Consider the following 25,939-nt stretch of genomic DNA (forward strand, 5'->3'; position numbering starts at 1 on the left):
TATCCAGCAAAGTTCTCCTTCACATTTGAGGGAGAGCTTAAAATCCTCACAGACAAACAAATGCTGAGAAATTTGCTAACAAGAGATCTGTCCTACAAGAAATACTAAAATGAGCCCTATCAGCTGAGAAAAGAGAAAGGGGAGAGAGGTCTGGAGAAGGGCACAAAACTAAAGAGTTTTAGTAAGGGTATGTTAAGGAAATAAAGAGAGAGGGGGGAAATATATCTGACAAATAAAAACCAAAGGATATGATGCCAATTCAAGAACTGCCTTCGCAGAAATAACACTGAATGTGAATGGCTTAAACTCCCCCAGCAAAAGATATAGATTGGCAGAATGGATTAAAACACATGAACCATAAATATGTTGTTTAAAAGAGACTCATCTTAGACCCAGAGATGCAAAGAAATTGAAAGTGAAACAATGGAAAAAATATTCCATGCAAGCTACAGCCAAAAGAAAGCGGGGGTAGCAATGTTAATCTCAGATAAAATAGATTTTAAATGCAAGAATGTCACAAGAGACAAAGAAGGACACTATATACTAATAAAAGGGGCAATTAAAAAAAAAAGAAATAACAATCATAAATGTCTATGCACCCAATCAAGGTAACCAAAAGTACATGATAAAAACATTGGCAAAACTGAAGAAAGCACCTAGCAGTTTCCACAGTAATTGTGGGAGATTTCAACACATCACTCTCTCCTACTGATAGATCAACCAGACAGAGGACCAATAAGGAAACTGAAAACCTAAACAATGTGATAAATGAATTCAACTTAACATAAATATATAGAGTACTACATCCCAAATCACCAAAACACACATTCTTCTGTAGTGCCCACAGAACCTTCTCCAGAATAGATCATATGCTGGTGCATAAAACAAGCCTCAACAAATTTAAAAATATTGAAATTACTCAAAGCACATTTTCTGATCACAATGGAATACAACTAGAAGTCAATAACCATCAAAAATTTAGAACATTCACAAATATCTGAAGGTTAAACATCACAATCCTAAACATTCAGTGGGTTAAAGAAGAAATAGCGAGAGAAATTGCTAAATTTCTAGATACAAATGAAAATGAGAACACAACATATCAAAACTTTTTGGATGCAGCGAAAGTGCTATTGAGGGGGAAATTTATAGCTCTAAATGCATACATTAAAAAGGAAGAAAGAGATACTGGAGAAGAAGACGGTGGCATAGAGAAGAGTGGAAGCTAGTTTGTCCCCCTGGAACAACTTATAAACACAACCAGGAACAACTAGTAAAAAATCTGGAATAACTGTGGGGGGACAAACGTGACTGTCCACTCATCAAACAGCAACCTGAATTGGGAGGAATGCCCGAGGTCACAGCACAAAATCTGTAAGTAAAAACTGCAGATCCAAGCCAGAAGCCCCCTTCCACCATGGCCTGAACTGCAAAGCCTGGTGGTGCTGGAGAGCAGCACTCTTCCAGCAAGTGAATATAGCTCAGCTGAGCTCCAACTTGGGTTTTAACTAACAAGCATGGACTGCTCAATACAAGCAACAGTTCCCAACAAGCAGACAGAGGCTTGTGGTGACTACTGACCTTGGAGAGCTAGAGGGTGGCCACAGACTGGCCCTAAAGGGGGCCTTCTGTCCCTTTTTTGGCTTAGTAGAGAAAGCCTCAGCCATTTTCAGTTCCCAGCACTCTGACCCAGACAAGGGTGGAGATAGCACAGGCAGAGACTATTCGAATGCTCATGACCTCTCCCTAGAGGGTTATCTTCCCTAAGAGGAAAGAGGTGGGGCCCACTCAGAACCAGACCCCAGAGTCTGGGCGAAAACAGCCAAGGGCCATACCTCCTTACACCAATCTGGAATACAGGCTGACAACTGCCACCTTCTGGGCAGAAAAACACAGTGACTTGAGGCCTCACAGGGTATACCAATCTTCTAAGGCACCATCAGGGAAACCAGACCTGAGCCCTCCTTCCAAGATCTGAGCCCATTCTGGTCTGGGAAAACCTGATTGGGGTAACCAAGGAAACTAGATGCCTAGACAACAGATAACTACAACCTACACTAAAAAAATGAAGTTATGGCCCAGTCAAAGGAACAAACTTTTACTTCAACTGAGATACAGGAATTGAAACAACTAATACTAAATCAATTCAAAAAGTTTAGGGAAGATATGGCAAAAGAGATGAAGTGTATAATGAAAACACTGGGCATACATAAGGTAGAGACTGAAAGTTCAAAAAAAAAAAACAACTGGCAGAATCTAAGGAAATAAAAGACACAACACAAGAGATGAAAGACACAATAGAAACATACAACAGCAGATCTCAAGAGGCAGAAGAAAACACTCAGGAACTGGAGAACAAGGCATCTGAAAGCCTACACACAAAAGAACAGATAGAGAAAAAATGGAAAAATATGAGCAACTTTTCCAGGAACTTAAGGAAAAAATGAAATGCGGGAATGTATGTACCATTGGTGTCCCAGAAGGAGAAGAGAAGGGAAAAGGGGCAAGCAATAATAGAGGAAATAATCAATGAAAATTTCCCTTCTCTTTTTTTTTTTTTTATTTTTTTTTTATTTTTTAATGGAATTTTATTGAGATATATTCACATAACATACAATCCTTCAAAGTGTACAATTGGTTTTGCATAGTTGTGCATTCTTTGAATATTTTCATTGCTCCAAAAAGCAAAATAAATATTAGGATATAAGAGAACATCCCTCCATTGTTCATTTACTTTTTGTCTCACTCATTCCTTGTTTTTTTAATCAAAAAATTAAAAAACAAACACTAAAAAAACAACAGTTCAAACACAACTAAATCATCACCTTTTATCCAAATCCTTTGAGGCATGGAAGTTTTTATTTTGAGGAGATTCCAGAGGAGATTCCGTTCATTTTTTTTTTCTTTCATTGCCTGTGCTTTCAGTGTAAGACATTAGAAGCTTCCTTTTATTACTAGGTCTTGAAGGTGTTTCCGTATATTATCTTCTAGACATTTGATTGTCCTTCCTCTTATATTGAGGTCTTTGATCCATTTTAAGTTAATTTTGTTTATGGTGTGAGGCAGGGCTCTTTCATGCTTTTGGATGTGGGTATCCAGTTCTCCCAGCCCCATTTTTAACAGGCTGTTCTTTCTCAGTTCAGTGGATTTGGAGGCTTTATGGGAAATCATTTGACCATATATCTGGTGTCTATTTCCAAACTCTTGATTCAATTCCATTGACCAATATGCATATCTCTGTGCCAGTACCATGCTGTTTTGACCTCTATGGTTTTTTTTTTTTTTTTTTTTTTTTTTTTTTTTTTTATTTTATTGAGATTTATTCACATACCACGCAGTCATACAAAACAAATTGTACTTTCGATTGTTTACAGTACCATTACATAGTTGTACATTCATCACCTAAATCAATCCCTGACACCTTCATTAGCACACACACAAAAATAACAAGAATAATAATTAGAGTGAAAAAGAGCAATTGAAGTAAAAAAGAACACTAGGTACCTTTGTCTGTTTGTTTGCTTCCCCTACTTTTCTACACATCCATCCATAAACTAGACAAAGTGGAGTTTGGTCCTTATGGCATTCCCAATCCCACTGTCACCCCTCATAAGCTACATTTTTATACAACTGTCTTCGAGATTCATGGGTTCTGGGTTGTAGTTTAATAGTTTCAGGTATCCACCACCAGCTACCCCAATTCTTTAGAACCTAAAAAAGGTTGTCTAAAGTGTGCGTAAGAGTGCCCACCAGAGTGATCTCTCGGCTCGTTTTGGAATCTCTCTGCCACTGAAGCTTATTTCATTTCCTTTCACATCCCCCTTTTGGTCAAGAAGATGTTCTCCATCCCACGATGCCGGGTCTACATTCCTCCCCGGGAGTCATATTCCACGTTGCCAGGGAGATTCACTTCCCTGGGTGTCTGATCCCACGTAGGGGGGAGGGTAGTGATTTCACCTTTCAAGTTGGCTTAGCCAGAGAGAGAGGGCCACATCTGAGCAACAAAGAGGCATTCAGGAGGAGACTCTTAGGCACAAATACAGGGAGGCCTAGCCTCTCCTTTGCAGCAACCGTCTTCCCAAGGGTAAAACTTATGGTAGAGGGCTCAACCCATCAAACCACCAGTCCCCTATGTCTGTGGTCATGTTAGCAACCATGGAGGTGGGGTAGGCGAATACCCCTGCATTCTCCACAGGCTCCTCACGGGGGCACTACATCTTTTTTTTTTTTTTTTTTTTTTTTTTCCTTGTTTGTCTTTTTTCTTTTTTTAACTTTCCCTTCTTTTTTCAAATCAACTGTATGAAAAAAAAAGTTAAAAAGAAAACAAACATACAATAAAAGAACATTTCAAAGAGACCATAGCAAGGGAGTAAGAAAAAGACAACTAACCTAAGATAACTGCTTAACTTCCAACATGTTCCTACTTTACCCCAAGAAAGTTACATAATATAGCAACATTTCAGTGAACTTGTTCCTACTACATCCATCAGAAATTAACAGACCATAGTCAATTCTGGGCATCCCCAGAACGTTAAATAGCTTATCTGTTCTTCTTGGATTATTGTTCCCCCTTCCTTAATTGCTCTCTACTGCTAGTTCCCCTACATTCTACATTATAAACCATTTGTTTTACATTTTTCAAAGTTCACATTAGTGGTAGCATATAATATTTCTCTTTTTGTGCCTGGCTTATTTCGCTCAGCATTATGTCTTCAAGGTTCATCCATGTTGTCATATGTTTCACCAGATCGTTCCTTCTTACTGTCGCGTAGTATTCCATCGTGTGTATATACCACATTTTATTTATCCACTCATCTGTTGAAGGACATTTGGGTTGTTTCCATCTCTTGGCAATTGTGAATAATGCTGCTATGAACATTGGCGTGCAGATATCTGTTCGTGTCACTGCTTTCCGATCTTCCGGGTATATACCGAGAAGTGCAATCGCTGGATCGAATGGTAGCTCTATATCTAGTTTTCTAAGGAACTGCCAGACTGACTTCCAGAGTGGCTGAACCATTATACAGTCCCACCAACAATGAATAAGAGTTCCAATTTCTCCACATCCCCTCCAGCATTTGTAGTTTCCTGTTTGTTTAATGGCAGCCATTCTGATCGGTGTTAGATGGTATCTCATTGTGGTCTTAATTTGCATCTCTCTAATAGCTAGTGAAGCTGAACATTTTTTCATGTGTTTCTTGGCCATTTGTATTTCCTCTTCAGAGAACTGTCTTTTCATATCTTTTGCCCATTTTATAATTGGGCTGTCTGTACTATTGTCATTGAGTTGTAGGATTTCTTTGTATATGCAAGATATCAGTCTTTTGTCAGATACATGGTTTCCAAAAATTTTTTCCCATTGAGTTGGCTGCCTCTTTACCTTTTTGAGAAATTCCTTTGAGGTGCAGAAACTTCTAAGCTTGAGGAGTTCCCATTTATCTATTTTCTCTTTTGTTGCTTGTGCTTTGGGTGTAAAGTCTAGGAAGTGGCCTCCTAATACAAGGTCTTGAAGATGTTTTCCTACATTATCTTCTAGGAGTTTTATGGTACTTTCTTTTATATTGAGATCTTTGGTCCATTTTGAGTTAATTTTTGTGTAGGGGGTGAGGTAGGGGTCCTCTTTCATTCTTTTGGATATGGATATCCAACTCTCCCAGCCCCATTTGTTGAAAAGACCATTATGGCTCAGTTCGGTGACTTTGGGGGCCTTATCAAAGATCAGTCGGCCATAGATCTGAGGGTCTATCTCTGAATTCTCAATTCGATTCCATTGATCTATATGTCTATCTTTGTGCCAGTACCATGCTGTTTTGGCAACTGTGGCTTTATAATAAGCTTCAAAGTCAGGGAGTGTAAGTCCTCCCACTTCGTTTTTCTTTTTTAGAGTGTCTTTAGCAATTCGAGGCATCTTCCCTTTCCAAATAAATTTGATAACTAGCTTTTCCAAGTCTGCAAAGTAGGTTGTTGGAATTTTGATTGAGATTGCATTGAATCTGTAGATGAGTTTGGGTAGAATTGACATCTTAATGACATTTAGCCTTCCTATCCATGAACATGGAATATTTTTCCATCTTTTAAGGTCCCCTTCTATTTCTTTTAGTAGAGTTATGTAGTTTTCTTTGTATAGGTCTTTTACATCTTTGGTTAAGTTTATTCCTAGGTACTTGATTTTTTTAGTTGCTATTGAAAATGGTATCTTTTTCTTGAGTGTCTCTTCAGTTTGTTCATTTCTAGCATATAGAAACATTACTGACTTATGTGCATTAATCTTGTATCCCGCTACTTTGCTAAATTTGTTTATTAGCTCTAGTAGGTGTATCGTTGATTTCTCAGGGTTTTCTAGATATAAGATCATATCATCTGCAAACAATGACAGTTTTACTTCTTCTTTTCCAATTTGGATGCCTTTTATTTCTTTGTCTTGCCGGATTGCCCTGGCTAGCACTTCCAGCACAATGTTGAATAACAGTGGTGACAGCGGGCATCCTTGTCTTGTTCCTGATCTTAGAGGGAAGGCTTTCAGTCTCTCACCATTGAGTACTATGCTGGCTGTGGGTTTTTCATATATGCTCTTTATCATGTTGCGGAAGTTTCCTTCAATTCCTACCTTTTGAAGTGTTTTTATCAAAAACGGATGTTGGATTTTGTCAAATGCTTTTTCAGCATCTATTGAGATGATCAATTGATTTTTCCCTTTCGAGTTTTTAATGTGTTGTAATACATTGATTGTTTTTCTTATGTTGAACCATCCTTGCATGCCTGGAATTAACCCCACTTGGTCATGGTGTATGATTTTTTTAATGTGTCTTTGGATTCGATTTGCAAGTATTTTGTTGAGGATTTTTGCATCTATATTCATTAGGGAGATTGGCCGGTAGTTTTCCTTTTTTGTAGCATCTTTGCCTGGTTTTGGTATTAGATTGATGTTAGCTTCATAAAATGAGTTAGGTAGTGTTCCATTTTTTTCAATGTTTTGAAAGAGTTTGAGTAAGATTGGTGTCAGTTCTTTCTGGAAAGTTTGGTAGAATTCCCCTGTGAAGCCATCTGGCCCTGGGCATTTATTTGTGGGAAGATTTTTGATGACTGATTGGATCTCTTTGCTTGTGATGGGTTGGTTGAGGTCTCCTATTTCTTCTCTGGTCAGTCTAGGTTGTTCATATGTTTCCAGGAAATTGTCCATTTCTTCTACATTATCCAGTTTGTTGCCATACAGTTGTTCATAATATCCTCTTATAATTTTTTTAATTTCTTCAGGATCTGCAGTTATGTCACCTTTTTCATTCATTATTTTGTTTATATGGGTCTTCTCTCTTTTTGATTTTGTCAGTCTAGCTAGGGGCTTGTCAATCTTGTTGATCTTCTCAAAGAACCAACTTTTGGTGATATTTATCCTTTCTATTGTTTTTTTGTTCTCTATGTCATTTATTTCTGCTTTAATCCTTGTTATTTCTTTTCTTGTACTTGGTTTAGGATTGGTTTGCTGTTCATTTTCTAGCTTCTTCAGTTGATCCATTAGTTCTTTGATTTTGGCTCTTTCTTCCTTTTTAATATATGCGTTTAGTGCTATAAATTTCCCCCTTAGTACTGCTTTTGCTGCATCCCATAGGTTTTGGTATGTTGTGTTCTCATTTTCATTCGTCTCTATATATTTAGCAATTTCTCTTGCTATTTCTTCTTTAACCCACTGATTGTTTAGGAGTGTGTTGTTTAACCTCCAGGTATTTGTCAATTTTCTAAGTCTCTGATGGTTATTGACTTCTAATTGTATTCCATTGTGGTCAGAGAATGTGCTTTGAATAATTTCAATCTTTTTAAATTTATTGAGGCTTGTTTTATGTCCCAGCATATGATCTATTCTGGAGAAAGTTCCGTGAGCACTAGAAAAGTATGTGTATCCTGGTGATTTGGGATGTAATGTCCTGTAGATGTCTGTTAAATCTAATTCATTTATCAGATTGTTTAGGTTTTCAATTTCCTTGTTGGTCTTCTGTCTGGTTGATCTATCTATAGGAGAGAGTGATGTGTTGAAGTCTCCCACAATTATTGTGGAAACATCAATTGCTTCCTTTAGTTTTGCCAATGTTTCTCTCATGTATTTTGTGGCACCTTGATTGGGTGCATAGACATTTACGATTGTTATTTCTTCTTGCTGAATTGCCCCTTTTATTAGTATGTAGTGGCCTTCTTTGTCTCTCAAAACATCCCTGCATTTGAAGTCTATTTTATCTGAGATTAATATTGCTACACCTGCTTTCTTTTGGCTGTAGCTTGCATGAAATATTTTTTTCCATCCTTTCACTTTCAGTTTCTTTGTGTCCCTGTGTCTAAGATGAGTCTCTTGTATGCAACATATTGATGGTTCATTTTTTTTTATCCATTCTGCGAATCTATATCTTTTAATTGGGGAGTTTAATCCATTTACATTCAACGTTAAAACTGTGAAGGCATTTCTTGAATCGGCCATCTTATCCTTTGGATTATGTTTGCCATATTTTTCCCTCTCTCTATTAATATCCTTTATTGTACCCATACCGAATCTCTTTAGTACTGAACCTTTCTCCAAGTCTCTCTGTCCTGTCTTTGTTTCTCTGTCTGTAGGGCTCCCTTTAGTATCTCCAGTAGGGCAGGTCTCTTGTTAGCAAATTCTCTCAGCATTTCTTTGTCTGTGAAAAATTTAAGCTCTCCCTCAAATTTGAAGGAGAGCTTTGCTGGATAAAGTATTCTTGGCTGGAAATTCCTCTCACTCAGAATTTTAAATATATCGTGCCACTGCCTTCTCGCCTCCATGGTGGCTGCTGAGTAGTCACTACTTAGTCTTATGCTGTTTCCTTTGTATGTGGTGAATTGCTTTTCTCTTGCTGCTTTCAGAACTTGCTCCTTCTCTTCTATGTTTGACAGTGTGATCAGTATATGTCTCGGAGTGGGTTTTTTTGGATTTATTCTATTTGGAGTTCGCTGAGCATTTATGATTTGTGTATTTATGTTGTTTAGAAGATTTGGGAAGTTTTCCCCAACAATTTCTTTGAATACTCTTCCTAGACCTTTACCCTTTTCTTCCCCTTCTGGGACACCAATGAGTCTTATATTCGGACGTTTCATATTATCTATCATATCCCTGAGGTCCATTTCGAGTTTTTCAATTTTTTTCCCCATTCTTTCTTTTATGCTTTCATTTTCCATTCTGTCATCTTCCAGGTCACTGATTCGTTGTTCAACTTCCTCTAGTCTTGTACTATGAGTGTCCAGAATATTTTTAATTTGGTGAACAGTTTCTTTAATTTCCATAAGATCATCCATTTTTTTATTTAGTCTTGCAATGTCTTCTTTATGCTCTTCTAGGGTCTTCTTGATTTCCTTCATATCCCGTACTATGGTCTCATTGTTCATCTTTAGTTCTTTGAGTAGCTGCTCTAGGTGTGTCTCGTCTGGTCTTTTGATTTGGGTGCTTGGGCTTGGGTTATCCATATCGTCTGGTTTTTTCATATGCTTTATAATTTTCTGTTGTTTTTGGCCTCGTGGCATTTGCTGAACTTGATAGGGTTCTTTTAGGGTTTGTAGACCAGTTGAAGTCCTTATCTCTAATTTATCAGATCTACAGCTTCGTGGAGTACACTTTCTCTAACTAACCAGCAGGTGGCGTCCACGAGCCACCTGTTCTCCACAAGCCAGATCTCCCCTGCTTAGCCTTTTTGGTGAGTGGGGGAGTGAGTCTTGTGGGGCCCAATTGGTGTACCAAGCTTGCGTGTGTAGTTGCTGTTGCCTGCCCTGTATGTGGGGCGTGTTTCTGGGCAGTCGGGGAGGGGGGGTGGCCCTAACAATCAAATCTCCCTGATGATCCTAGAGTTTTAAAGCTACTGCAATAGTCTAATCCTTCAGTTCAGTCCTGCCACAGTTTGTCTCTGCCACTGACCCACAAGTCTTTGGTATTGGCGTATGGCTCCTGAGACTTGCAAGTGGGCCCCTCTTCCAGGCTGTGCACCCCGGGTCCTCTGTTGAGGGATGACTGTGCTATGTCACAGGTGAGTGCCGTCCCCCCAGGGCAGTTCTGGGCTGCTGGGCTGTGTTGGGAGGCTCCCAGTCTGCTCAAATGATGGCTGAATGGGGCTCTGTTAATTCACACTGCTCCCCCTTCCCAGCTCTGGGACATTCAGCTGAGGTTGCAGGGAAGGCTAATGTCCACGCCCAGTTTTGTGGTGTGTGCCTGTTATTTGAAGCACTTCCGTCACACTGGGTTGTCTGGGGCAGCTCTGGGCTATGGGGCTGGCGATGGGCAGGAGTGTTTCCTGTCCACCAGGATGGTCGCTGTGAGCGGACACCCCCCTTTTCTTGGGAAGTTGTGTTGTTTAGTGAATTTTCTCAGCCACTGGATTATTGCCTTTTGTCTCAGAGCTCTCTTAGTTCTGCTCTTGACTTGACGTGCCCAAATTTCAATTCTTTGAAGCTTTCTGTATTGAGCTTCTTAGAGTAATTGTTTTAGAAGAAGCAAAAAGGATTTAAAAAAAAAAAAAAAAAACGGCCCTCCTCAGAGATCTAATGGGTTATTGAAATGCTAATAGACAAAGCAACCAGGGCCATTAAGGAAAGGTGCACAGGGCAGAGAGATCAGCCTTGCTTCGGGATTTGCATATGCGCCTCAAGGCCTGATCTCCGCCCTTCCCCTTTCTGTGTTCACCAGAACTCCAAAAATCCTCTGCTTTTATTTTGGAGTTTTTCGTGTTGTTTTTTTTCTATGCCTGTCTCCTCTCTGCTGGGCTGGCTGCTCTCAGAGTCTCTGGTGTCTGGTCTCAGTCTATCTATGGTTGGAGTTTGAATCAGTAGAGTGAGTTTCCGATAAGAGCAGCCACTGCAATTCTCCCTTCTCCTTCCTGGAGCTGACAGCCCCTCCTCCCCCGGGACTGAGCCTGGCAGGGAGGGGCGCGGGTCCCCTGGCCGCAAAAACTTACAGATTTCGCTGATCTCAGCAGTTCCACGTTTTCATGAGTGTTGTATGAAGTATGCCCAAAGACAGATTGCTCTGTGGTGTCCAGTCCACGCAGTTCCTGGCTTTTTTACTTAATCGCTTTTTGACTCTGTTTCCTCACTACAGAATGATGAATTTGCAGAAAAATCCAGAGCTAATCCGATCCGCGGGTGGAGAATGCAGAACACTCCTGCCCTGGCTCCGCTTCAGCCGGGCCACCCCTCCCTGCCTTAATGCTGACTGCTCGCCATCCTCTTTGGCTTCCAGGGCCCCCTTCTCTTTTAAAAGACATAAAATTACAGATCCAAGAAGCACAGTGTACCCCCAAACAGAATAGATCTGAATAGGCCTACGCCAAGACACTTACTAATCAGATTATCAAAGTCAAAGATAAAGAGAAAATCCTGAAAGCAGCAAGAGAAAAGCGATCCGTCACATACAAAGGAAGCTTAAAAAGACCATATGCGGATTTCTCAATAGAAACTATGGAGGCAAGAAGGAAGTGGTGTGATATATTTAAGATACTGAAAGACAAAAACCACTAACCAAGAATTATGTATCTGGCAAAACTGTCCTTCAAATAAGAGGGAAAGCTTAAAATATTCTCTGCAAACAAAAAATGACAGAGTTTGTGAACAAGGTACCTGCCATACAGGAAACACTAAAGGAAGCACTGCAGACAGAAAGGAAAAGACAGGAGTGAGAGGTTTGGAAAACAATTTTGGGAGATGGTAGCACAGCAATATAAGTACACTGAACAAAGATGACTTTGGGCATGGTTGAAACAGGAAGGTTAGGACCATGTGAGACCCCAGAATGAAAAAGGAAAGATAAAGACTGGGACAATATAACAGTGAAACCTAATAAAAGGTTCAAATATGTTTTCACATGAGGTAGAACAAATGAATGTCAACATTGCAAGGTGTCAAAAATAGGGTGGGATTGGGGGGAAAATACAATCAGTGCAAACTAGAGACTATAATTAACAGAAACACTGTATTATGCTCCCTTTAATATAACAAAGGCAATATACTAAAGCTAAATGCATAGGGGAAGGGTACAGGACTCTTGGCATTGGTGATGTTGTCTGACTCTTTATTCTACATTAGTTTAATGCTTTCTTTCCTTTTGTTGCTTTATAGCTGTCATGTTTTTTTTTTCTCTTTCTTTCTTTTTTCTCTTTCTTTTGTCCCTCTATCTTCTCTGAGTCCTCCTCCTTTTTGTGGAAGAAATGGAGATGTCCTTATATAGATAGTGGCAATGGTGCTAAACACATAAATACATGACTATACAGGGAACAAATGATTGTTTACTTAGGACAGAATGTATGGTGTGTGAACAAAACCATCTTAAAAAAATGGGTTGATGAAGAAACCTTGAGGGCACTATATTGTTTGAAATAAGACAGACACATAAGGACAAATATTGCAAGGTCTCACTGATAGGAACTAATTATAATATGTAAACTCACAGACATGAAATATAAGTTACCAGGATATAGAATGAGGCTAAAGAATGGGGAGCAGTTGCTTATTATGAGCAGAATGTTCAACTAGGATGAACTTAAACATTTGGAAATGGACAGAGGTGATGGCAGCCATGTTGTGAGAATAACTAACAGTGCTGAATGGTGTGTGAAGGTGGTGGAAAGGGTAAGCTCAGCATCACGCATGTCACCAGAAGGAAAGTTGGAGGTTAAAAGATGGGAATGTATAAAACAGTGAATCTTGTGGTGGACAATGTCTGTGATTAACTGTACAAATATTAGAAATCTCTCTCGTGAACTAGAACAAATGTATGACACTTTAACTAGAAGTTAATAATAGAGAAGCATATAGGAAACAATATATACCCATTGCAAACTATATACTACAGTTAGCAGTATTTTAACATTCTTTCATCAACAGTAACAAATGTACTATACCAAAACTATGAATCAATAATGGAGGGGGGTGTGTTTAGGGGTATGGGAGGATTTGAGTTTCCTTTTTTGGTCTTTATTTCTTTTCTGGAGTAATGAAAATGTTCTACAAATTGAAAAAATAAAATTAATTGTGGTTATGGATGCACAGCTGTATGATGGTACCATAGGCAATTGATTGTACACTTTGAATCTTTGGATAATTGTATGGTTTGTGAACAGTTTTAATAAAAAAATGCAAAAAAAAAATGGAAGAAAGAACTAAAACCAAAGAACTAATGGAACAACTGAAGAAGCTAGAAAATGAAATGCAAACTAATCCTAAACCAAACAGAAGAAAAGAAATAACAATGATTAAAGCAGAAATAAATGACACAGAGAACAAAAAAACAATAGAGAGAATAAATAAAACTACAAGTTGGTTCTTTGAGAAGATCAACAACAATGATACGTCCTTAGCTAGACTGACAAAATAAAGAAAAGAGAAGACCCAAATAAACAAAATAATAAATTAGACAGGTGACATTACTGTGGATCTTGAAGAAATTTAAAAACTCATAAGAGGTTACTATGAACAACTTTATGCCAACAAACCTGATAATGCAGAGGAACTGGACAATTTTCTGGAAATACAGGAACAACCTAGACTATCCAGAGAAGAAACAGAAGACCCCAACAAACCAATCACAAGCAAAGAGATCCAATCAGTCATCAAAAAGCTTTCCACAAATAATGCCCAGGGCCAGATGACTTCACAGGGGAATTCTACCAAACTTTCCAAAAAGAACTGACACAATTCCTACTGAAACTCTTTCAAAAAATTGAAGAGAATGGAACACTACCTAAATCATGTTGGAAGAAATGCAGCTATTTTATGTTATTTGTTTTTCTTATTCCTCTGTTTTGTTTGAACCACTTTTTTTTTTTCAATTTTTTGATAAATTAAAAAAAAACTATTGCATTAAAAATTAGCTTCAACATAGTTATTTTAGGTTATTTGGTTTTTCTAATGCCTTTGATTATGGTTCGTTAATTTTCTTGGGGTATGGTAAGAACATGCTGGAAGCAAAGCTGTTATTTTAGGTTATTTGTTTTGCTTATTTCTTTGTTTAGTTTTGTTTAAAATGTTTTTGTGTGCTTGTTTTTTTTAATTTTTAGATAAAGTTAAAAGAAAAAAAACAAAGGATAAGATGGCTGATTCCAGAACTGCCTTCACAGTAATAACATTGAATGTGAATGGATTAAATTCCCCCATTAAAAGATACAGATTGGCAGAATGGATTAAAATATATGAACCATCAATATGCTGTTTATAAGAGATTCATCTTAGATCTAGCAACACAAAGAGACTGAAAGTGAAAGGATGGAAAAAAATATTCCATGCAAGCTACAGCCAAAAGAAAGCCGGGGGAGGGGGTAGCACTACTAATTTCAGATAAAATAGACTTTAAATGCAAGTATGTTATAAGAGTCAAAGAAGGACACTATATATTAAAGGGGACAATTCAACAAGAAGAAATAACAATCACAAATGTTCATGCACTCAGGGTGCTCCAAAAGTACATGAGAAAAACATTGGCAAAACTGAAGGAGGCAATATGTTTCCACATAATAGTGGGAGACTTCAATACATCACTCTATCCTATAGATACATGAACCAAACAGAGAACCAATAAGGAAACTGAGAACCTAAACAATGTGATAAACATTTAGACTTAACAGGCATATATACAGCATTACATCCCAAATTACCAGGATATATATTCTTCTCGAGTGCTCATGGAGCTTTCTCCAGGATTGATCATATGCTGGGGCATAAAACAAGCCTCAATAAATTTAAAAAGATTGAAATTATTCAATGTACATTCTCTGACCACAATGGAATGCAACTAGAAGTCAATAACCATCAAAGATCTAGAACATTCACAAATATCTGGAGGTTAAACAACACATGCCTAAACAATCAGCAGGTCAAAGAAGAAATTGCAATAGAAAATTGCTAAATATCTAGAGATGAATGAGAACAAGAACACAACATGTCAAACTTACGGGATGCAGGGAAGGTGGTATCGAGGGGGAAATTTATAGCTCTAAGTGCATACACTAAAAAGGCAGAAAGAGCTAAAATCAAAGAACTAATGGAACAACTGAAGAAACTAGCAAATGGTCAGTAAACTAATCCTAAAGCAAGTAGAAGAAAAGAAATAACAAGGATTACAGCAGAAATATATGATATGGAGAACAAAAAACAATAGAGAGAATAAATAAAACCAAAAGCTGCTTTATTTGAGAAGAGCAACAAGATTGACAAACACTTAGCTAGACTGACAAAAGTAAAAAAGACAGAAGACCCAAATAAACAAAATAATAAATGAGAGGGAGGACATTGCTGCGGATCCTGAAGAAATTTAAAAAATCATAAGAGGATACTATGAACAAATATATGCCAACAAACTAGAAAATTTAGAGGAAATGGATCATTTTCTGGAAACACATGAACAACCTAGACTGTCCAAAGAAGAAATAGAAGAACTCAACAAACCAATCACAAATAAAGAGATCCAAGCAAGTCAACAAAAAGCTTCTTACAAATTAAAGCCCAGGGCCAGATGACTTCACGGGAATTCTACCAAACTTTCCAAAAAGAACTGACACAATTCCTACTGAAACTCTTCCAAAAACCTGATGAAAATGCACACTACCTAACTAATTTTATGAAGCCAACCTCACACTAATACCAAAACCAGAAAAAGATGCTACAAGAAAGGAAAACTACAGGTCAATGTCTCTAATGAATATAGAGGCAAAAATTCTCAACAAAATGCTTGCAAATCGAACACAAAGTCACATTAAAAAATTCATACACCATGACCAAGTAAGGTTCATCCCAGGCATGCAAGGGTGGTTTAACATAGGAAAATCAATGAATCAATGAATCAATGGTGAGAGACTGAAAGCCTTTCCCCTAAGATTAGGAACAAGACAAGGATGCCCACTTTCACCACTGTTATTCAACATGGTACTAGAAGTTCTAGCCAGAGGAATCCGGCAAGACAAAGAAAGAAAACGCATCAAAATTGGAAAGGAAGAAGTAAAACTGTCATTATTTGCAGATGATATGATCTTATATCTGGAAAACCCTGAGAAATTGATGACACAGCTACTTGAGCTAATAAACAAATTCAGCAAAATGGTGTGATACAAGATTAATGCACATAAGTAAGTAATGCTCCTATAAACTAGAAACAACCTAACTGAAGAGACACTCAAGAAAAGATTGCATTCACAATAGCAACTGAAAAAATCAAGTACCTAGAAATAAATTTAACCAAGGACGTAAAAGACCTCTACACAGAAAACTACATAGCTTTACCAAAAGAAATAAAAGGAGACCTAAAGAGATGGAAAGATATTCCATGTTTATCAATAGGAAGGCTAAATGTTGTTAAATGTCAATCCTACGCAAACTGATCTACAGATTCAATGTAATTCCAATCAAAATGCCAACAACCTCTTTTGCAGACTTCGAAAAGCTAGTAATCAAATTTATTTGGAAGGGAAAGGTGCCTCGAATTGCTAAAAACATTCTAAAAAAGAAAAACAAAGTGGGAGGACTTAACACTTCCTGACATTGAAGCCTACTATAATGCCACAGTAGTGCAAACAGCATGGTATTGGCACAAAGATAGACATATTGATCAATGAAATCAAATTGAGAATTTGGAAATAGACCCCCAGAGATATGGTCTATTTTTGATAAGGCCCCCAAATCCAATGAACTGGGACAGAACAGTCTCTTCAACAAATAGGGCTGGGAGAACTGGATATCCATATCCAAAAGAATGAAAGAGGATTCCTACCTCACACCCTATACAAAAATTAACTCAAAGTAGAACAAAGATCTCAATATAAGAGACAGTACCATAAAACTTCTAGAAGATAATGTACAGAAACATCTTCAAGACTTAGTATTAGGAGGTCACTGCTCAGACCTTATAACCAAAAGCACAAGCTATGAAAGAAAAAATAGATAAATGGGAACTCCTCAAAATTAAAAGCTTCTATACCTCAAAGGTACTAAAAGGTGAAGAGGCAGCCAATGCAATGGGAGAAAATATTTGGAAACCATTATCTGATAAGAGAGTGATATTGTGCATATATAAAGAAAACCTACTACTCAACAACAATAATACAAACAGCAATTATAAAATGGGCAAAAGATATGAAAAGACATTTCTCTGAGGAGGAAATACAAATGACTAAAAAACATATGAAAAAATGTTTATCTTTACTAGCTATTAGGGAGATGGCAATCAAGACCACAATAAGACATCATCTCACATCAGTAAGAATGGCTGCCATTAAACAAACAGGAAACAACAAATGCTGGAGAGGATGTGGAGAAATTGGAACTGTTATTCATTGCTGGTGGGACAGTATAATAGTACAGCCACTCTCAAAGACAGTTCGGCAGTTCCTCAGAAAACTAGGTATCAAGTTACTGAATGTTAAAGCAATTTCACTTCTCGGTATATACCCAAAAGTTCTGAAAGCAGTGACATAAACAGATATTTGTATACTGATGTTCATAGCGGCATACCAAGAGATGGAAATGATCCACATGAGTGGTTTAACAAAAGGTGGTAAATACACACAATGGAATACTATGCAGCACTAAGAAGGAACGAGGTTGTGAAACATATGACAACATGATGAACCTTGAAGACACAATGCTGAGTGAAATAAGCCAGACATAAAAGGAGAGGTATTGTATGTGAACTCTGTGGAAAATGTAAAATAAATGTCATATAATGTAGAATATAGGGGACCTAGAGACAGACAGAAGCTAGTGAAGGGGGAATTATAATCTAATATGTACAGATACGATAATGAGGATGAACTTAATTGTATGGGAATGGTCAGGTGTGACTATGATTCGTCAATGTGATTATAAGTATCAGTGAAACACTGAAGGTGAACATGTTCCTAAATGGTTGTTTAAAGGCACGTAACCCACAGAATAGCACCACAAACCTAAATAAGCATTAGCATGATATACTTATAAGGTATGACACTGGTGCAGAGGGTTAACAACAGAGTGGCATATGAAAAAACTACCCATTATATATTAAAGACTATATTTAATATGAATATCTTACCAACACTATACTAATACTAGGGATGAATAATTAGCAGCTGATAAAGAGTTCTGGGATGTATTACGTTATGATAATTGTTTAAAAGTTGAAAGTGATGATGACTGTACAACTAAGTGAAGATAATGTAAGAAACTGACCGATTATCTTGGGATAGAATATATATTAAGTGAAATCAGGAACCCACTACGTAATAAATCAAGTCCTCGACTTGAAGCTTGCTGTTGTGAAACTCAGGGTTGTAAATGGGAGACTGAGCCCTCCTGTAATTATGCCTAAGAGGCACCTCTAGGAACCTCCTTTGTTGCTTAGATTTGGCCTTTCTCTCTCTAAACCCAACATGGCAAATAAATTCTTTAACTCCCCCGACTACGAGGGACATGACTCCCAGGGCAATGAATTTCCCTGGCAATATGGGATGTGACTCCCAGGAAAAAGCCTGGCCCTGGCAGAGAGGGATTGAAAATGCTTAGTTGACCAAAAGGGGAAAAAAAGAAAGGTAACAAACTGTGGTCACAGTGACTAAGACACCCCAAACAGAATCGAGAGTCTATATTGGAGGTTTCTCTTATGCAAGCTCCAGCTAGACATCCACATGGCCACAGTACACCATGCCCTTACCAAAAGTAGTCCCCAAATACTTAGGTCCCTACCTGAGATTCTATAAAAGATTCACGCACTAAGTTTTATATCTCAGAAACTTAAATCCACCAGAGCATTCCTATGCTAGACAAGTCCTAATACCCAGAGGTAACAGCCTCTTTAAGAACAACAACCAGATGCAGCCCCCTTCCCCATACTGTAAACACCCCCTTTCAATATGAACAAGTTAGGGTGCTCGCTGCCTAGACACCCCTAAAGATGGAGAAAGAGATTAAGCAAGAGGAAGGGGTAGCAACAAATGAGATAAGATTTAACAAAGGTCTATGAATACTGAAACTTTATATATACATATATTTTTAGATGCTGGAGTATTGGAAGGAGGTAAATGACATGGTGGAACTGCAACCTGTAATATCTTTTGAAATTTGCTGTACAGCTACTCGTTGCATTATGCTTTCAAAGTCTTCACCTTTCTGTGTATACTCTATATTGTATAATAAGGAAAGAACTGAAATTGTGGAAATGTAACCCATAATAATTTTTGAAATTACCTATGTAACTGCTTGTTGAGCTGTACATCGAAAGTTCATACCTTTCTGTATTTATGCTATATTTTACAATAATGGAAATAGCTGAAGTTGTGGAACTCTGACCCATGACATTCTTTGAAATTTGCTCTCTACTTGTTAAATCGTACTTTGAAAGTTATCACTGTTATGTATATACGTTAAAGTTCACAATAAAAATTCATAAAAAAAGATGTCAATAGTGTTGAAGATGAGGAACTCCTGTCTAGATGAATAGTAACATAAGAACCTCTTAGAATTTATGGATTTAATTTCTGTGGTTTAAGACCATTATTTTTCATTCAGTCTTTTCCCCATCAAAACAAAGGTTATTGTTCACCTGCAACTAACTCAGGACTATTATTCATCCTTATTACTCCCATCAGTAATAAAGATTCACTACAGCTGCTATACACATTAGGCAGGCAGCAGATTGAGATACTTGCCAAGTGCGCCAGGCAGTGTCTCTCCTCCCATCAGAGACACCATGGAAGAGAAGTGATGGTTTAGACTAGTGCTTCTCTAACTTGAGCCTGCAAAAATCACTTGGTAAAGCTTGTTAAACCAGGGATTGCTGGGTCTCATCCCCAGATATTCTGATTTGGATGGTCTTGGGTGGGGCTTGAGTTGCTGCATTTCTACCAAGCCCTCAGGTGATGCTGAGGTTGCTGGTGGGAGAACTATACAGACTCTGATTATTTGTAAAAACAATTGCAAAGGCCTATCATATGAGGACTCATTTAGTTGGGGCCCTAATTAAAGGCCTGGGGGACTGAGGTGCAGAAAGAAGCATTTCTGCCAGAACTGTACTGCAGCACTCTACCTCTACATTGCTATCCATGTCACCTCCTTATTCTCCGTTTCATTTGCTCGCCTTTAGAAGACCATCAATGGAGTCACTCAAATTCTGCATATTCTCAAACCAATACTCTCTTGGTTATAGAAAAAACATAACAAAACAGGAATTACAGGTAGAATTTCATGGCTAAAGATTTCATGGTTGAAGCACACTGGGAATTTAGAGGGGTTTCAAAATATAGAGAAATGAAAGTTTAAGAGGCAAAGTCCCCAGCGTCCTCTTGGGTGCTCTATCATTTTCATACAACTAAAGGCATTTAATGTGTATACACTTTGCCGGTCCCTAAACTCCACCATATTTTAGTTTCAAAGTATGTGGAAATATATCTATACATTTTCTTTTCAAGAAGATTATTTGGTGCAGAATTGGTACACTCAAAGGTAAAAAAGATTATACTGAATGAAAAGTTATGGAAAATGCACCAAAAAAACAAAACAAAAAACCTAACAACCATGAACAACTTTAGAAGAGGGAATTATATGTTCTTACCTGGGGATATTATGAAGCTTCCCAAAGTCATAATTAATATAAATGATATCAATCACCAGAGTCACCACAATAATGATAGCATCCAAAGTATTAAGTATATCAGAAAAATAAAATTGTATACTGTAATAAAAAACAAAGTATATAAGTTTATCCCCAGCCACTAAAAAAGAGGTAAGAATATTTTAAGACACAAATTGTTTAACCCATCCCTATTAAGAATCGTTTTTAAGAATTCTACTTTATTAGATTATTTAAAATGCATTTAGTAGACTGGACTAAGGGAAAATATAAAATTATTAGAAAGTTTTCAAGAAGTAAATTTATTTTCATCATTGTATACATATCTATTACAAAAGCATCAATATGACAATTTAACTATAGTGAGTTAGAGACGAACCAGAGGCAAACACTGCCGTAGGTGGGAGAGGAAAGGTCGGATGTTGGGCAGTACTGATTGTCAGCGGAAGCTGAACATGTCATAGCCTCAGAGCAACCAATGCTGTGAGGAGTGTACAAGAGAAGCTTTTGAGAGGGTTATGGGGCCACTATTTGGGCCTGCAAACTCATTGTCTGGCTTGGCACTCACACTCTAAACCCGATGGACTGGTGTAGCTTTCCCTGGCAAAGCTGAACTTCCATCCACTGCACCTTCTCCCTAGCACTGGCTCCTATGGATACAGGCACTGCTGCTCCAGGGAGGTCTTCTCATTCTGGGGAAGTTCTTTTAGGCTTTGAGCAACTTGGGAGTGAGCAACTTTCCTCAGCTCAAACCTTAGGATAGAAGTTTATCAGACAAGAGATAAGCTGCTTTCTGAGATGCTCTGGAAGAAGCCCGAGTGGGAACTAAGTCCCTGACTCCTCCAGTGTTCCAGCCCCAAAGGCTTGGCTTTTCTCCACCCGTCTCCTCAGAAAGCTAGCAAGAAGAAACAAATCACCTCCTGCCCCACAATCAAGCCTCACTGATGGGATGAACATCCTCAGATCGCCTCTGCACCTTAACAAAAGTTTTAATTTTAATTGAGATACGGTGTTATTCATGATCTATTATTTAGTATTTAACATACCATCAATTCTTATTTAGGATTCAAATCTTTAATAAAAGTATTAATATTTAGACTTTACATACACATTCCTCTTATCAACGTGCATGTAGACACAACAGCTGCCTGGCCCCATTTGGAAAGCTCTTTCAGTTTTATCTACTGAAGGAATCACCTAGAATACACTGTAGGAGACTGGAGTGTGAGTTGCAATCTTAGTACCAATAAAGTCCAAACTATGAAAAAACAGGGTTTGGACTGTTGTTTCTCTGTGCACCATGACTTCAAGGAGAATTATTTTGATAAAGAGGGTCATATTTGGTTAGGTTGACCTGGTAATTATTTTGGAAAGCTCTACTAGCAATACAGAATAGTTTTATGCATTTTTAATGCATTTTTAACATGAATCAAACTTACCCTTCTACAAATACTTGAAGAAGAACATCCACGAAAAAAAATAGAGCAATAGCTAACGAAATGAAACTATATTCCAAAGGAACATTTGCTGGATTATTGCTAACAAGTAGGTCCATAATGACAAGAGACATATCCACAAAGATCAGCAGGACTCCAAATATTCTACAACGAAAAAGATAAATAATGTAAAGGGGCTTTCACCTCTATATAGTAAGACTATATTTAGGCCAATGATCAGGTAATAACCAAATGTCATTATTTAGGATAAAACTGACCAGTAGTAGGGAAAACTACTTTGCCTTAGAATCTCAAAAACATTACTCTGTTTTTACTCAATAAAAATGGTTGTTAGGAAAATTAAATTTATTTCCCCTAAACCACTTCAAAATATGTCATAAGGCTCTTTTAGAGTAGGCACACCAGACTTCCACTCCAAGATAAAAGAGGGAAGCTGAATTAAAATAACATAGCCATTTGTAAACTCTGATAATTTTTAAAGTGACTTTCACCAACCTTTCATAATAAATACAAACCTCATTAACCTGGATAATTTTTAAAAATTTAATATTTTAAAAAAACACAATGACTTAACATAAGCCCTTAAAAGGACACTTTGATCAGTAAAATTTTTTATTGGTGGGGTTTTCAGCAAGTATATAATTACATATTCATGGATGCTTCTAGCACAGTGATGGGCACATAAGAACAAATTCAATTCCATAAGTATTTACACAATTGAACTCTGAAGTACCTCCTAAGTCTTTCTGTTACATACTTTAAACACACTCTCCATAAATTGATTATACTATTTGCATAATCTATGACGATAAATAAGTCTCTAAAGTACTTCTTACAATTGCAACTCAAATTAATATCTTCTAAATTTATAAGGAAGCAATTATATTGTGTGAAGCTGTACCAGAGTGTGAAATCTCACTCTCTTGTAGAGAAGAAGCCTAAGTAGAATGATTCCAGAATTAACGAGATAATTCTAGACTTATAGGGTGTTTAATAAAATACTTATAATGGTAGAATTTAAAAATTCATGCTTCATTATTTTTACTTTCACAGGTAGAGAGGAATTAATATTAATATGTTACTGTTAGACTAATGTGTTACTGTTAGGCAAACATTTCTGTGCAAGTCTAAATATTCAGCTTAATCTAAAATTCCAAGAAAATTAGATTATGTTAATGGAGCTTTTTAGTAACATATTGACAGTGTAGTTTGGAAATGCTTTTTGCTTTAGTTTTCAGATCCCTTCTTGTTAAAAAAATATATTAAATGTCACACATACTCAATTACATCCTTTTCTTGGGTCTCACCTGAATAAAATCGATGCAACAATTGAACGCACAATTTTCTTAATCTTGCTGTTGCAAAAAGAAGTAGAAATTAATAAAATTCCAGAGTTTTCACGTTTATCATAGATTTTGTCTAACATATATTGTGAATTTAACAAAAAACCAAAGGACATTATAAATGTAATTTTAAAAATTCTTTAGCAATTGCACCTTTCTTTGTCATGATTTTTTTACTTTCATATCTAGAACTAAATATATATGAAGGAAATACTAAACTTTAGATATTTAGTAACATTTCCCTTACCTATAAACTCCCAATCCCAACTTTATGGTAATATTAAACCTGGGGTCAACTAAAGCAACAGAGTATGTAAGCAGAGAAATGGTAGAAGAGATCTGTGTTCCAACTCCAGCTCTCTTATTAACAAGCTGTGGGATCCTGAGAAAGTCATCAAACCTTGGCCAGGCTTCAATTTCCCGAGCAATATTATGAGGGATTTCAGGGATGGGCACAGGACATGTGCTTGTCCTTTAAACAAGATGCTCAGTGACTACAACAGATAAACATCACATTTGGGGTTGGAAATGTACTTAGGAGGTAAGGATTTTTAGTAAAATAATTTTCAAAGAAGAAACACCCTAGAGACTGGACCCCTTCTATTAATTGAAAGAGGAACCTCCAGTAAGGCCTTATTTTATTCTATGACTGGAGACAAAGTAGAGGGCTCACAAGGTGGCTCTGGGGTAGTAATTTCTTGCCCTGCTGAATCCTCTAACCTGGAACCCAAATCCACCTCAAGTGGGATCAAACTCCAGGAGGTGCTCATAGTCTGCGTCCAAGGCTGCAGACTGGAGAGGGTAGCTGCTGAGCAGAACTGGGGCACTGAGAAAACTGGCCACAAGTGCATGCTGTTAGACTAGCCTGAGATATGGGAACTCCTCCATTGCCTCTAGACTCCCCGTCCTCCACCCGCATTCCCCGCCCCTGCCCAGTCTTGGGGAACTCAGGCTAATGTGGACAGAGGACTGATTGACCAAAAGAGGTGAATCCTCTGCAGAGGCTGTCATCCCACACAGACCACTGGATTTGCACTTGCCTGACAAAGCAAACATACACTCTCTGACAAAAACATGGAGACCCGAAGGGGTGGCTTGGGTAGCTTTAGCCTCTCCAATTTCTTTCAGTATCCCCCAAAACTACCCTAAGGAAATATACAATTGAGATTTTAAAAAATAGCATGCTTTGTAAATGCAGCTTCAAGAAACGTGTGCAGGGTTTGTCAGAGGAAGACTGTAACTCAATACTTCTATATCTAAGAAAAGTACTGTTCGTATTTGGGAGCAACAGATAGACATCCTCCAACATGCAGCAATTCAAAGCATAACAGTCATGTACTTTTCCAAAAAACAATTACTCAAAGCAGTGCTCCAGTCAACTGAGCAATAAATCAAAATGAAGAATCTTAGAATAAGGAAGATGCATTAAAAAGAAAAGGTGCTTATAAACAAAATCATAAAAACTCAGAACTAAGTCTAAACAATCATTGTTAATGTGCATGTGTAAACATAGCAGATGGAAATGTAAATAAATAATTCTAAAAGCAAAGATATATAATATAAAATTCTCAATAACAGTATGGATTTAAAATTGCAAAATTCCTCACACAATTTAGGATATAAAATTTGAAAGAAGATAGAAGTAAAAACATGTTTTATTTCTTATCTTTCTTAGATACAAGTCCAGTTTTATTCTAGATATCAATGGAGAAAAAAGGTACCATTATGTATTTTAAACATTTAAATATAAACACTGATAGACTAGAAATAGGTTTATAACTTTCATATCAATAAAAATGAAGGAATAAATACAAATCTATAAATGGCAAAATATAGAGAAATTTAAAGATAAATAGAAAGGAAATGTTTTTAAATACAGAAAACAAAGTAAGATGATAGCAATAAAACCTAATATACTAGAAATTATAATAAGTACAAACATGTTCCCCTCATGTTAAATATTGACAAATACTCTCAAATTAGTTTAAAAACTAAAGCGCTATATGCTCTATATGACTCAGATCTGATCCTGAATTAGCCAACAAGAGCTTCTAAATACTCTGATTAATATGCTCAAGGAAACAGAAGATGGATGAAATCGATAAAAAGATGGTGAATTTTAACAAAGTTTCAATTTCTGAAAATAATAAGATAAACATTCTAAAACTGCAAAATATAACTTCTAATGAAATAATGGCTGAGAATTTTCCAAATCTGATTCAATCTCTAGATTCAAAAAGCTGAAAAATATCTTATAATCAAGAAAAAGAACAATCAGTAGAAGTTCAGATGACCCAAATGTGAGAATTAGCAAATAAGAATTATAAAACAGATATTTAAAATATGTTAAAGAATATATAGGAAAAGATGGACTGATCAGGTGAATAGAGAAGAATCTTAAACAGAGAAATGGAAACTATAAAAGACCAGATGACAATTTTGGAACTAAAAAATACATATGTGAAAAGAAAAAAAACTATTTTTGATAGTTTGAAGAAAGACTGGACATAAAAGAAGAAACATAAAAGCTTGTTTTTTTCTAAATGTCTTTAAAAGACCGTTGATTG

The 25,939-nt window shown here is 37.1% G+C and overlaps 1 protein-coding gene across 1 annotated transcript in view; it reads right to left on the reverse strand.

Moving 5' to 3' along the window:
- Window positions 1-24,223, reverse strand: part of LOC119506941 (phosphatidylinositol 3,4,5-trisphosphate 3-phosphatase TPTE2-like) — a 173,729-nt gene extending 149,506 nt beyond the window's left edge. Inside the window, exons 1-4 of the mRNA XM_037799943.1 lie at window positions 24,093-24,223; window positions 23,337-23,384; window positions 22,012-22,173; window positions 20,555-20,674 (exon numbers count right to left, since the gene is read on the reverse strand). Of these exons, the coding sequence (XP_037655871.1) occupies window positions 20,555-20,674; window positions 22,012-22,173; window positions 23,337-23,384; window positions 24,093-24,223 (461 nt within the window). The remainder of the gene's footprint in view (window positions 1-20,554; window positions 20,675-22,011; window positions 22,174-23,336; window positions 23,385-24,092) is intronic.
- Window positions 24,224-25,939: the final 1,716 nt, after the last annotated feature.

This window comes from Choloepus didactylus, chromosome 12, assembly GCF_015220235.1.
Source record: "Choloepus didactylus isolate mChoDid1 chromosome 12, mChoDid1.pri, whole genome shotgun sequence".
NCBI classification, from domain to species: domain Eukaryota; kingdom Metazoa; phylum Chordata; class Mammalia; order Pilosa; family Megalonychidae; genus Choloepus; species Choloepus didactylus.